Source organism: Oncorhynchus kisutch, linkage group LG12 (assembly GCF_002021735.2).
Source record: "Oncorhynchus kisutch isolate 150728-3 linkage group LG12, Okis_V2, whole genome shotgun sequence".
NCBI lineage: Eukaryota > Metazoa > Chordata > Actinopteri > Salmoniformes > Salmonidae > Oncorhynchus > Oncorhynchus kisutch.
The window spans coordinates 54,222,478-54,238,177 of record NC_034185.2 but is presented as its reverse complement, the minus strand read 5'-3'; the positions used below and the strand labels follow the sequence as shown (position 1 = coordinate 54,238,177).

Genomic DNA, 15,700 nt, shown 5'->3' with positions numbered 1-15,700 from the left:
ACATACAGGAAGTTCCAGTATCATATCAATGTAGAGCTACATACAGGAAGTTCCAGTATCATATCAATGTAGAGCTACATACAGGAAGTTCCAGTATCATATCAATGTGGAGCTACATACAGGAAGTTCCAGTATCATATCAATGTAGAGCTACATACAGGAAGTTCCAGTATCATATCAATGTAGAGCTACATACAGGAAGTTCCAGTATCATATCAATGTAGAGCTACATACAGGAAGTTCCAGTATCATATCAATGTGGAGCTACATACAGGAAGTTCCAGTATCATATCAATGTGGAGCTACATACAGGAAGTTCCAGTATCATATCAATGTAGAGCTACATACAGGAAGTTCCAGTATCATATCAATGTGGAGCTACATACAGGAAGTTCCAGTATCATATCAATGTGGAGCTACATACAGGAAGTTCCAGTATCATATCAATGTAGAGCTACATACAGGAAGTTCCAGTATCATATCAATGTAGAGCTACATACAGGAAGTTCCAGTATCATATCAATGTAGGGCTCCATACAGGAAGTTCCAGTACCATATCAATGTGGAGCTACATACAGGAAGTTCCAGTATCATATCAATGTGGAGCTACATACAGGAAGTTCCAGTACCATATCAATGTGGAGCTACATACAGGAAGTTCCAGTACCATATCAATGTGGAGCTACATACAGGAAGTTCCAGTACCATATCAATGTAGGGCTCCATACAGGAAGTTCCAGTACCATATCAATGTGGAGCTACATGCAGGAAGTTCCATTACCATATCAATGTAGGGCTCCATACAGGAAGTTCCAGTATCATATCAATGTGGAGCTACATACAGGACGTTCCAGTACCATATCAATGTAGGGCTCCATACAGGAAGTTCCAGTACCATATCAATGTGGAGCTACATACAGGAAGTTCCATTACCATATCAATGTAGGGCTCCATACAGGAAGTCCATTACCATATCAATGTAGGGCTCCATACAGGAAGTTCCAGTACCATATCAATGTGGAGCTACATGCAGGAAGTTCCATTACCATATCAATGTAGGGCTCCATACAGGAAGTTCCAGTACCATATCAATGTGGAGCTACATACAGGAAGTTCCATTACCATATCAATGTAGAGCTACATACAGGAAGTTCCAGTACCATATCAATGTGGAGCTACATACAGGAAGTTCCAGTATCATATCAATGTGGAGCTACATACAGGAAGTTCCAGTATCATATCAATGTAGAGCTACATACAGGAAGTTCCAGTATCATATCAATGTGGAGCTACATACAGGAAGTTCCAGTATCATATCAATGTAGAGCTACATACAGGAAGTTCCAGTATCATATCAATGTAGAGCTACATACAGGAAGTTCCAGTATCATATCAATGTAGAGCGACATACAGGAAGTTCCAGTATCATATCAATGTGGAGCTACATACAGGAAGTTCCAGTATCATATCAATGTGGAGCTACATACAGGAAGTTCCAGTATCATATCAATGTGGAGCTACATACAGGAAGTTCCAGTATCATATCAATGTGGAGCTACATACAGGAAGTTCCAGTATCATATCAATGTAGAGCTACATACAGGAAGTTCCAGTATCATATCAATGTGGAGCTACATACAGGAAGTTCCAGTATCATATCAATGTGGAGCTACATACAGGAAGTTCCAGTATCATATCAATGTAGAGCTACATACAGGAAGTTCCAGTATCATATCAATGTAGGGCTCCATACAGGAAGTTCCAGTACCATATCAATGTGGAGCTACATACAGGAAGTTCCAGTATCATATCAATGTGGAGCTACATACAGGAAGTTCCAGTACCATATCAATGTAGGGCTCCATACAGGAAGTTCCAGTACCATATCAATGTGGAGCTACATACAGGACGTTCCAGTACCATATCAATGTGGAGCTACATACAGGAAGTTCCAGTACCATATCAATGTAGGGCTCCATACAGGAAGTTCCAGTACCATATCAATGTGGAGCTACATACAGGAAGTTCCATTACCATATCAATGTAGGGCTCCATACAGGAAGTCCATTACCATATCAATGTAGGGCTCCATACAGGAAGTTCCAGTACCATATCAATGTGGAGCTACATGCAGGAGGTTCCATTACCATATCAATGTAGGGCTCCATACAGGAAGTTCCAGTATCATATCAATGTGGAGCTACATACAGGACGTTCCAGTATCATATCAATGTAGAGCGACATACAGGAAGTTCCAGTATCATATCAATGTGGAGCTACATACAGGAAGTTCCAGTATCATATCAATGTGGAGCTACATACAGGAAGTTCCAGTATCATATCAATGTGGAGCTACATACAGGAAGTTCCAGTATCATATCAATGTGGAGCTACATACAGGAAGTTCCAGTATCATATCAATGTAGAGCTACATACAGGAAGTTCCAGTATCATATCAATGTGGAGCTACATACAGGAAGTTCCAGTATCATATCAATGTGGAGCTACATACAGGAAGTTCCAGTATCATATCAATGTAGAGCTACATACAGGAAGTTCCAGTATCATATCAATGTAGGGCTCCATACAGGAAGTTCCAGTACCATATCAATGTGGAGCTACATACAGGAAGTTCCAGTATCATATCAATGTGGAGCTACATACAGGAAGTTCCAGTACCATATCAATGTAGGGCTCCATACAGGAAGTTCCAGTACCATATCAATGTGGAGCTACATACAGGACGTTCCAGTACCATATCAATGTGGAGCTACATACAGGAAGTTCCAGTACCATATCAATGTAGGGCTCCATACAGGAAGTTCCAGTACCATATCAATGTGGAGCTACATACAGGAAGTTCCATTACCATATCAATGTAGGGCTCCATACAGGAAGTCCATTACCATATCAATGTAGGGCTCCATACAGGAAGTTCCAGTACCATATCAATGTGGAGCTACATGCAGGAGGTTCCATTACCATATCAATGTAGGGCTCCATACAGGAAGTTCCAGTATCATATCAATGTGGAGCTACATACAGGACGTTCCAGTACCATATCAATGTAGGGCTCCATACAGGAAGTTCCAGTACCATATCAATGTGGAGCTACATACAGGAAGTTCCATTACCATATCAATGTAGGGCTCCATACAGGAAGTCCATTACCATATCAATGTAGGGCTCCATACAGGAAGTTCCAGTACCATATCAATGTGGAGCTACATGCAGGAAGTTCCATTACCATATCAATGTAGGGCTCCATACAGGAAGTTCCAGTACCATATCAATGTGGAGCTACATACAGGAAGTTCCATTACCATATCAATGTAGAGCTACATACAGGAAGTTCCAGTACCATATCAATGTGGAGCTACATACAGGAAGTTCCAGCACCATATCAATGTAGGGCTCCATACAGGAAGGTCCAGTACCATATCAATGTGGAGCTACATACAGGAAGTTCCAGTACCTTATCAATGTAGGGCTCCATACAGGAAGTTCCAGTACCATATCAATGTGGAGCTACATACAGGAAGTTCCAGTACCATATCAATGTGGAACTACTTACAGGAAGTTCCAGTACCATATCAATGTAGAGCTACATACAGGAAGTTCCAGTACCATATCAATGTAGGGCTCCATACAGGAAGTTCCAGTACCATATCAATGTGGAGCTACATACAGGAAGTTCCAGTACCATATCAATGTAGGGCTCCATACAGGAAGTTCCAGTACCATATCAATGTGGAGCTACATACAGGAAGATCCAGTACCATATCAATGTGGAGCTACATACAGGAAGTTCCAGTACCATATCAATGTAGAGCTACATACAGGAAGTTCCAATACCAAATCAATGTGGAGCTACATACAGGAAGTTCCAGTACCATATCAATGTAGGGCTCCATACAGGAAGTTCCAGTACCATATCAATGTGGAGCTACATACAGGAAGTTCCAGTACCATATCAATGTAGGGCTCCATACAGGAAGTTCCAGTACCACATCAATGTGGAGCTACATACAGGAAGTTCCAGTACCATATCAATGTAGAGCTACATACAGGAAGTTCCAGTACCATATCAATGTGGAGCTACATACAGGAAGTTCCAGCACCATATCAATGTGGAGCTACATACAGGAAGATCCAGTACCATATCATTGTGGAGCTACATGCAGGAAGTTCCAGTACCATATCAATGTAGAGCTATATACAGGGAGTTCCAGGACCAGATCAATGTGGAGAGGTAGGAGGAATCAGAGGTAGATATATACATGGAGGCAGGGTAAAGTGACTAGACATCAGGATAGATAATAATAAGGTATTAGAGGTAGATATGTACATGGAGGCAGGGTAAAGTGACTAGACATCAGGATAGATAATAATAAGGTATTAGAGGTAGATATGTACATGGAGGCAGGGTAAAGTGACTAGGCATCAGGATAGATAATAATAAGGTATTAGAGGTAGATATGTACATGGAGGCAGGGTAAAGTGACTAGACATCAGGATAGATAATAATAAGGTATTAGAGGTAGATATGTACATGGAGGCAGGGTAAAGTGACTAGGCATCAGGATAGATAATAATAAGGTATTAGAGGTAGATATGTACATGAAGGCAGGGTAAAGTGACTAGGTATCAGGATAGATAATAATAAGGTATTAGAGGTAGATATGTACATGGAGGCAGGGTAAAGTGACCAGACATCAGGATAGATAATAATAAGGTATTAGAGATAGATATGTACATGGAGGCAGGGTAAAGTGACTAGGCATCAGGATAGATAATAATAAGGTATTAGAGGTAGATATGTACATGGAGGCAAGGTAAAGTGACTAGGCATCAGGATAGATAATAATAAGGTATTAGAGGTAGATATGTACATGAAGGCAGGGTAAAGTGACTAGGTATCAGGATAGATAATAATAAGGTATTAGAGGTAGATATGTACATGGAGGCAGGGTAAAGTGACTAGACATCAGGATAGATAATAATAAGGTATTAGAGATAGATATGTACATGGAGGCAGGGTAAAGTGACTAGGCATCAGGATAGATAATAATAAGGTATTAGAGGTAGATATGTACATGGAGGCAGGGTAAAGTGACTAGACATCAGGATAGATAATAATAAGGTATTAGAGGTAGATATGTACATGAAGGCAGGGTAAAGTGACTAGGTATCAGGATAGATAATAATAAGGTATTAGAGGTAGATATGTACATGGAGGCAGGGTAAAGTGACTAGACATCAGGATAGATAATAATAAGGTATTAGAGGTAGATATGTACATGAAGGCAGGGTAAAGTGACTAGACATCAGGATAGATAATAATAAGGTATTAGAGATAGATATGTACATGGAGGCAGGGTAAAGTGACTAGGCATCAGGATAGATAATAATAAGGTATTAGAGGTAGATATGTACATGAAGGCAGGGTAAAGTGACTAGGCATCAGGATAGATAATAATAACAACAACACATTTTAAATAGCCAGGCTGCCATCTGAAGAAAAGGAGAGAAGAGAGGAAGCTGGAAGTGGTGTGAAGAATCAAGCTCCCCAGGGAGGGAGGATAGCTTGGGGGGTGTTTGGGAGGATAGCGGGGTCTTGTATTACAAGTGGTTTGTATGTAATCCAGGACCAACGTAAAGGGGATGTGGGTCTAAAGCTAGAGCTCAGTGCTGATTCCATAGACCGAGAGGCAGAGAGACCGAGAGGAAGAGAGACCGAGAGGGAGAGAGACCAACAGAGAGAGAGAGAAAGAGAGACAATAAAAACCCTCCAACCCAAATAGGCATGTGGTGTTGATGGTACCGTCAATGAAATTATCAAATATACAGACAACAAATACCAATTGGCTTTACTAAAACTCTTTAACATCATCCTTAGCTCTGGCATCTTCCCCAATATTTGGAACCAAGGACTGATCACCCCAATCCACAAAAGTGGAGACAAATTTGACCCCAATAACAACCATGGGATATGCATCAACAGCAACCTTGGGAAAATCCTTTACATTATCATTAACAACAGACTCATACATTTCCTCAGTGAAAACAATGTACTGAGCAAATGTCAAATTGGCTTTTTACCAAATTACCGTACAACAGACCACGTATTCACCCTGCACACCCTAATTGAAAAACAAACCAAACAAAACAAAGGCAAAGTCTTCTCATGCTTTGTTGATTTCAAAAAAGCCTTCGACTCAATTTGGCATGAGGGTCTGCTATACAAATGGATGGAAAGTGGTGTTGGGGGGAAAACATACAACATTAGAAAATCCATGTACACAAACAACAAGTGAGCGGTAAAAATAGGCAACAAACACACACATTTCTTCCCACAGGGCTGTGGGGTGAGACAGGGATGCAGCTTAAGCCCCACCCTCTTCAACATATATATCAACGAATTGGCGCGGGCACAAGAAAAATCTGCAGCACCCGGCCTCACCCTACTAGAATCTGAAGCCAGGAACCCAGCACCCCGGAATTAAAACACTATCTATGCTCTTTTCCTTACTCTCGCTGTGGGTGTGTGTGTCTGTGTGTGAGTCTGTGTGTGTGTGTGTGTCTGCCAGGAATATTTGTGTGGGAGTTTGAATAATAATGACTGTTTCAGTTGGTTGTTTATGAGAGTGTGTGAGTGGTGTGTGTGTGATAGCAATGTGTGTTAGGAGGTAATTGCTGTAGCTCTGTAGAAGAGCCTCCACAACACTGCAGAGTGCGGTAGACTGCAGGGCTGTGAAGGTCATTAGTTCTACCAGCCTCGTAATCAGATATGGAACGTTCAGTTAAGAACCGTAATGAAACGTCTGCTGTTGATCTCTCACTGATGGTCTCCACGGCGAGCTAGGAGAATATCTGGAGGAATAGCTAGAATCTCCCCTCTTCTTCCTCTCTTCACCCTGCCCTCATTTAAACACCGCTCTAGGAGAATAAGATCGCTGAAATATCCTCTCCTCCCGCCACCTCCTCCTTGTTTGCGCTCTGCTCATTCCACTAGCCTTCTCAGACTGTAACCCCGAGGGCAGATTAGAGGCGGTCTAACCTGTAATGACGTTCGCTGTGACCTGTTGTTCTCTGACCGGTTTTATCATTTGTCTCCCCTATTCCCCCTTGTGTGTAACCGCCTGTAATCATCATCTCTGAGACGTTGTCGGTATTAGAACAGCCATCTTTGAGGCTCTGAGGTAAACCGAGTAGGGGGGGGGGGGGGGGGGGGCTTGTGTGTTCGTGAGCTTGTTTGTGTGTGGGTGAGTGTGTGTGTGTGTGGCAGCAGTGTTCACTGGTTTAGTCCATCATTGTAGTGTTGTAATAGCAGCCAGATGTTGTGTTGTAATGATGCCTGCGCTCATCCAGATAGGTTTACTTAAGTGGGATGATTAATTACCCAGGAGGGTAGCATATGGGAGAGATTGAGAGAGAGAGAGAGACTCCAGAGGCACAGTGAGCATCAGTACATTTTACTGAACACAATATTCTGTTGTTGAACGTTTCTTGTGTCATCTTTTTGTCATCTTCGTTTGCTCAAACCTGTAACTAACTGTAACTAACTCACAGGCATTTTCCTTTCTCCATCCATCCATCCAACTCCAAATCATTAACCCTTCCCCATCTCTTATGTCCTCTCCTATACAGAGCAACCGCCCAATCACCACCAGCAGGGCCAGTCCACGCTGCCGCCAGCCCTGCCTCCCCACAAGCAGCAGCCGTTGGTCACCGCGCTCAACCACAACTCCCTGAGCAGCCGTAACCGTAACCCCAGCCCGGCCCCACCGGCCGCCCTCCCCGCCGAGCTGCAAACCACACCCGAGTCCGTGCCGCTGCAGGACAGCTGGGTCCTGGGCAGCAATGTGCCACTGGAGAGCAGGTAAGATTTGAATATATTTAAAAAATACATGGCAACTGTATTAAACATTAATTAAGAAAACCTGGCTACCCAAATCTCAAATCTGGTAACAGATTGCTTTAAATCAAGGCATTATGGATTATAATATGACATTAGCATACCTTGAAAACATAACCAGTGATAGGCAACTAAATTCAGCTGCGGGATGATTTTTGTCAGAGCTGAGGCTAGAACATAATTATAATTATTTGTACACTTCAACTAAACCCAACAATAGATTGTATTTGAAATTAACAATAATTTCATACCTTGATTGCATTTAGACATGATCACAAAACAATTTTTTTATTTTGAGAATACCTGGCAACCCAAACCTACAATCTGGCAAGGTAGTCAACCTTGGGAACCATGCCTTAGCTAAACTGGCAAACCAAAACTAGTTAAAGTGGGCAAACTAATATTCGTATGTAACATTCAGCCAATTTGACAACCCTTACCTCAGCCAACCCATTAACTATACTGATTGGTGACCTTGCAAATCAAAGCAGAGCCTATCTGGCAACCCAAACATGTACTGATGTTTCAACACAGTGAAACTCACCAAGAAATCCAAAACCAGAGAGAGAGTACAGTGAGTGTATTTCTTTAGTGTAACCCTCCTCAGCTCTAGTCTTCTTTAGAACTAGGATCATACAGAGAACACACACACAGAGAGAGAGTGTGAGCACACACCCTGCTCAGACACAAAGGCTTTCCTCTCACGTGTTATTGTACAGCTTTTGGACTTGTCAATCAATGACTAGGGACACATTAGAGGGAGATTTAAACACACACACATTGATTTGTGCCTCTGCTGTATTATTAGTAGACTGCAGTCTGGCTCAGGTGTTATAGTGTTAATGGGTTTCTTCCTCCACCTCCTCTCTTGTTATCTCTTCCTCTACCTTCCCCCTGTTTCAAACAGTTACCTGCACTGTTCATTCATGCTTTCATTGTTACACGATACAACAAATCTCCCTCCTGTGTCTGTGTGTCTCTGTGTGTGTGTGTGTAGCTGCCAGAGTGAATGTGTGCATTTGAATCTATAAGTTACGGGACGCTACTCTTTTGTGAGCGCCCTCTCTAACCCCGACCTCAGATCCAAAAGTCAATTTGTATCTTTTTTTGTCCAGAATGTTTCCCACCCTTCTTCTCCAGAAAAAGAATGAATGAAAGAAAAAGAGGAGAAGAAAAAACCCTGAAATGGCTATGTAACACTACAAGGCAGCAATAGAGGGATGGAGGGACAGGACAGTGTAGCTGTAGAGTTAAGCAGGGCCGGGGGCCTCTGGGTGATATGTGTGTGAAAAGCCCTGGCTGTATAGTTTTATATTTTATGACCAGAGAAGTGCCAGGCCAAACAGTGTGTAAAGGGACCCTTGAATAACACACCTGGCTCTCCTAAGGGAGGCCCTGTTTCTCTCTCTCTCTCTCTCTCTCTCACACACACACACACAAACTCACACACTCTCATTCCCTCTCTGTCTCTCTGGCTTTTTATTTATGGTTCATCTGTCTCCAACACCAGGACCAACCATAACCCCAGACCTCATCTGCTACAGGCGTGTCGGGCAGCTGGAGATCGGGGGGGACTAGCTGGCGTCATGTCCCTCGCCATCCATTTTCATGTCCCTCATTCTCTCTCTCTCTCTCTCTGTCTCTCCTGTCCATGCCATCCTCCTGTATGACCTCGGCTGTCCTCCTCATCTCTTATTGACAAAACAATATGTATACATCTATTATTAATAAGAGGGGCTTAAAGATTGTGTTACTCCAAAACCAAACCCCCCACCACAGGGAATACAGTTCCACCATGGCAACGGGGCCCAGGGGGAAGGAAAAAACACAACACGGGAATGCAGCGGTCAATTCAGAGCCAGTGGGATAGTCCCGGTTCAACACCATACCATGACCCTCTGTGTGTGTGTGTGTGTCTGTCTGTGTGTCTGTCTGTGTTTGTGTGTGTGTGTGAGAGAGATCCTCCCTTGCTATGTGTAGATAGACTTTTAACCCGAGCTCTGGATCCAACATGGACAAACACTACAGCACAGAGTACTCACAGTATCAGATTCCCTCTCTCACTTGCTTTGTAGGCACCTTTTCAACACGTTTGGCTCACACTAGCGGATTTTAGCATTCCCTGTCTGCATCCCAAATGGCACCCTATTCTCTATAATGTTGTTCAAAAGTAGTGCACTTTTAAGGGAATATGCCAGTTAGGATGTGTGTGTGTGTGTGTGTGTGTGTGTGTGTGTGTGTGTGTGTGTGTGTGTGTGTGTGTGTGTGTGTGTGTGTGTGTGTGTGTGTGTGTGTGTGTGCGCAAAGGGAGGTAGTGGTCTTGTTTCGCGTGTATACACAAGAGCCTGTCAGGGATATAAACTAAACGGTGAACTTTCTTGGCAGCCGGAGTCGTAGAAGTAGAGGAGAGAGAATATTTTGAGCCCCTGTACTGAAAATAGGATCAAAATGTGACGGTGGGATTTGATAAATGATCCCCCATCACAAATTGAATCGCAAATCAAGCGCATCATTTCTAAACCAGACATTCTTCTTGACATTGTGGCTCGAGAAGAAATGATGAAAGAAAAGTGTAATAATTCAAGGGTAGGAAGGAGAGCTCTCCAGTCTTCAAAGGTTCTCTTTCTCTTTCAGAGGATGTTGATGAGCAGGTATCATCCCTTTTAAGGTTTTATTGGAAACGTAGTTTGCCAACGAGGAGTATTTTACTACACATCATCTCATCTTACATCATCTTGTTTCATGTTGGCTCCTTCTGTGAAGTCCTCTTTAAATCTTCTCAACTATGGTGGTCGGCCTGGCAACAAAGTAAAGATCCTATATATAAAAACAGAAATCATTCTCTATTGACAGCATGACGTGTAATATATATATTTTTTTAAACAGAAATATTTCCATAGTTGACAGATCACATAAAAGAACAGCTGCATCTTTTAAGGGAAATAATTACACAGCGTTGTCTAAGAAATGTTCAAGAGATGCCCATTTATTTTAAGCTTCAGATGCTGTCTCGGGTCTTTCGTCAACATGCTACACGACAATATTGCTTCATTTTTTGGCTTCCCTTCCCTCCATCTCAGCTCAGTTCTTATATATACTCTTTTTTTGCAACAATGAAGCCATAGTAAAGTAATATAGCCAGATATAAGCCCACTTCAACCACCCTCCTCCTCTTCTGTTACCATTACTCATATTAATTTAATACAGAGGACATAAAGGAAAAAATCCCCTGGAGACGAACGCTAACGTTAGCTAGCTCCTTTCACAATAACATAGCAAGCCCTGTTGTGGAGACACTATAGCTAACGCTAGCTAGCTCCTTCCACCAATTACATCTAAAGCCGTGTTGAGCAGACACTATAGCTAACGCTAGCTAGCTCCTTTCACAAATTACATCTAAAGCCGTGTTGAGCAGACACTATAGCTAACGCTAGCTAGCTCTTTTCACCAATTACATCTAAAGCCGTGTTGAGCAGACACTATAGCTAACGCTAGCTAGCTCTTTTCACCAATTACATCTAAAGCCGTGTTGAGCAGACACTATAACTAACGCTAGCTAGCTCCTTTCACCAATTACATCTAAAGCCCTGTTGAGCAGACACTATAACTAACGCTAGCTAGCTCCTTTCACCAATTACATCTAAAGCCCTGTTGAGCAGACACTATAACTAACGCTAGCTAGCTCCTTTCACCAATTACATCTAAAGCCCTGTTGAGCAGACACTATAACTAACGCTAGCTAGCTCTTTTCACCAATTACATCTAAAGCCCTGTTGAGTGTTCTAGTGTTCCATCACCTTTGCTACTTCATCTATTGTCTCCTCCAATTGAGATCTTGTATAGAGTCTGGTTTAAGTCCCACTCAGTGACGGAGAGCTTCAGTTCTCTCTGTGAGGTTCTAAGAGTGAGTCTTAGAACCTGTGCACCGACCACTTAACATGGTGGTGCTTGATGCATTCAAAGACCTCTCTCACTCTCTCACGTCTGCAGATGAATAACTCTCTATACACACACAGGGTCCTCTCAGCATGGTCAGTGAATAATAACAAAATGATTGCTTCTTATATACCCCGACACACACACACACACATTTCCACATTGGGGAATCCCGACCCCACAACTTCAACAACTCTAAACATAGCCTCTGAGAGCAAGTAGATTAAGGCCAAGCAGGGTGTGATCGACAACCCTGATTTAGGAAACAAGTGTGTGTGTGTGTGTGTGTGTGTGTGTGTGTGTGTGTGTGTGTGCGTGATTGTGTGCGTGTGTGTGTGTCTTAAATGTCTCCTTGTTATCAGCCTACCAGAATAGACTGTAATTAAAGCCTTTGCCATAAACCTAATGCTTTATAAACTTCCCCTGCAGAAAGACAATAAACTCCAACAGTGATTAACTGCTCTTTTTGGTGACAATATACTGTATTTTACTACACCTTTCATTATGACAGTATATCAACAACAGGTTTTTAATTCAGCAATATCAACAATGTGAATATTTTACCTCTATTTGAAATTGTACAAAATGACATTAATAATGATAATACTGCAATACAAGTCTCTGTAAATGATTTGTACCGTGTTACAGACATGCATACAAATCATAATTATGATCCATAACTTCACATAACATATATTTCGGCTTCACTGGCTGGATTTCAGCCCAGGGGTTATTTCCTTTAAACACTCAGTGAATATCAGAGAGACAAGCTTTTCATCAAAGACACATTATTCCACTATCATGTAGAGAAAATGAGAAGGTTAGATCAACACCATTGTAATGGCTTGATCAACTGCTTCTTAAAGTCTCTCATTTATTTAAAATATCTCTTACTTGAATTCTTCGCACCATATTCCTCCTTAGCTCATAAAGGGAGAGAGACGCACACACACAGGCACAATCATACGCACACACACGCACACACACACTCATAGCTCCTAGAGAGAAGAGACAGACAGACGCCATATCATATGTACACCGAGGTTAATCTCTTCAGACTAAACACACACCAACTGTGGTATGCCTTTAGCTAACCCACACACACAGCCCCCGACCTCACCAGCCCCAGACTATCTATAGAAACACAAGGAAGGCTATGTTCTCCAGTCCTGTTTGTGAGTCGACTCGCTAATATAGTTTGTACAAATATTTACAGCCTGGGGGATTAAATACATTTTGCCCCCGGTAACATTGTGAGCGATAAGCTATAGCATCACCATCCCATGAATGCCAATTCTGGACATTGGCATAGAGCCATACACCTACAGGAAGGAGCTGATGATACGAGGCGGGGGTTCTTCACTTTTCTTTCATTCATCTGTGGTAGGTAGCCTAGTGGTTAGAGCCTTGGGCCAGTAACCGAAAGGTTGCTTGATCAAATCCAAGGTAAAAAGCTGTCGTTCTGCCCCTGAACAAGGCAGTTAACCCACTGTTCCTAGGCTGTCGTTGTAAATAAGAATTTGTTCCTAACTGACTTGCCTGGTTATATACAATTTTAAAAATCAAGTCAAGCCATGGTGTCAGACTCTGTGCTCTCCTGCAGCTTTGTGGCTGTAGTCATCAAATTAATACCTTTTAGCTTTAATTTGACATTTTTGTATTTCTTTGTGGATTGCATAGTACTTTTTTTGTGGATTGATAGTACTTATGTCAGGATAATGAACATGTGAAGTGATGATTTTGGAGAGGGACATAATGAGAGTGGAGAGATTTTGAGTTTTAAATTAGTCAAAAAGTGGATGGATGGATGGATGGATGGATGGATGGAGGGTGAGGCCCAGGTGTTTGAGAGCTGTTTTGTGAATGAGAGATGGATGGGTATAGCATGGCAGAGGTATGAGTGGAGGACAAGGAGGGGTGGAGAGGAAGATGAAGGATGCGTAGATAACATTAGAGAGAGTCGCGGCATGGAGCAGAGATGAAGGGATAGAACAGGGGTGTGTGGGTACTCGAGGGGGTTGGATTAGAGATGGGAGGATGAGAGAGGGAGGAGTGTGAAAGGTCTCATTCCGAGGTGATAATCCCTCATCACTCAATCCGCGACTCATTATCATTCTCACCTGTTGTGTCAGAAGACAGCCTCCCATGCCTGTCTCACACCCACACACATCATAGACACACAGAGACACGTGCATACACACACATCTCATGGACAAACACACACATACACTCCTTTTCCGCTCCATACCTTTCTCCTCTCTTTCCCTGGATCAGCTTTCATTAGCCCGGTATGCAACTCAACACCTAGATTTCACGACAACTATGATTCCCCCGCCCCTTTACGTTTCTCCAAGTAGCTCAGCCTCTTGTCTTTTCTCTGAGCCTGCCATGTTGCATTAACTTCCCTTCAATGTAATGTATATGCTCTGGGAAAAAAACAATAGAATGTGTTGACGTCGCTAACCGGCTAGTTCTAGCTATTGTACAGTATGCCCTCATGCTAATGCTAACATGTCCGCCCTACAGCCTCATGCTAATGCTAATATTGCTTTTCTATCCTCCTGCTAATGTTAACATATCATCTATATTTTATTTTATTTAACCTTTATTTTTACTAGGCAAGTCAGTTAAGGGGAAATTCTTATTTACAATGACGGCCTACCGGGGAACAGTGGGTTAACTGCCTTGTTCAGAGGCAGAACGGCAGATTTATACCTTGTCATCTCGGGGATTCAATGCTAACACTAACATTAGCGTGTTTAGGACATCAATGCTAATATAGCTTATTTATGGCCTCATGCTAATACTAACAAACTGTTTATTCTCTATGGCCTTGTGCTAACGCTTACATATGTCAACAGGCTAACGCTAATATTATTGTCTCTATGGCCACATGCTTATGTTAGCGTCTCTCTCCTCAACCCGTTGTTGGAGAGCTCTGGAGATGTGGAAGGAGATATGGGGGGATTAGCATAGTAATGCTGCACAGCGTCACGCCACCTCCAGTCAATTAACAATGGTGGCCCCCGCCACATGCGTACCTTTGCTCTTGCAGTCACTCTACAAGTCCATTATGCCAAAGGAAACTGGTTATGGCTGGCCCACTATCATAGCACTGAGAAACCCTTTTGGCCCCGTAGTGTAGGTATCGGGCACAGAGATGCTATCTAAAGGATAGAGCAATTATATCTATCCTCTGTTGCCGTTTGATTTCAATACTCATGGAAGAAGTCATTGAACTTTGTCTAGATTTTATTATCATTGTCAGGTTTTTTAATCCGAATATTTAATTATAGTTTCAAAACGGTTTTAAATGCAGCCACGTTTCCATGTAGACTTCGTCTCTATCTTTTCACTGATACGTGCGAACAAAGATAATGTTTTGGTTGAAAGGAGCCTTTTGAACTGGATAAGGTAGCTAAATTCAATTAAAAAGTATCACCATTTCTTTTCAATTTCGAATGAATTGTCTTTTTAATTAGGAAATTGATAAGAACGCTTACATTGTTTTTTAAACAAACATATTCGATTTTCCATTTGATGTATGACTTTTTTTCTAAATACCTCTCCACCTCTCTCTCTCTCCCTTTTCCACAAAATGAAATATGAAATATATCATTGGAATGTGGTGCACATAAACCATACAATCCAGACACCTGGCAATTTGATAAGGTCATAAATAATACTGAAGTGCCTATCGCATATCCAATGTAGTGTATGTATGGGTAATATAAATCAAGTCTAAGACAAATGGGTAGTAAATACACACACACACACACACACACACACACACACACACACACACACACACACACACACACACACACACACACACACACACACACA

At 42.1% G+C, this 15,700-nt stretch overlaps 1 protein-coding gene across 1 annotated transcript in view; it reads left to right on the top strand.

Moving 5' to 3' along the window:
- The window catches only part of tenm3 (teneurin transmembrane protein 3), a 380,000-nt gene that overhangs the window by 233,266 nt on the left and 131,034 nt on the right, over nt 1-15,700 (top strand). The window contains exon 4 of the mRNA XM_031836697.1: nt 7,651-7,882. Coding sequence (XP_031692557.1) covers nt 7,651-7,882 — 232 coding nt within the window. The remainder of the gene's footprint in view (nt 1-7,650; nt 7,883-15,700) is intronic.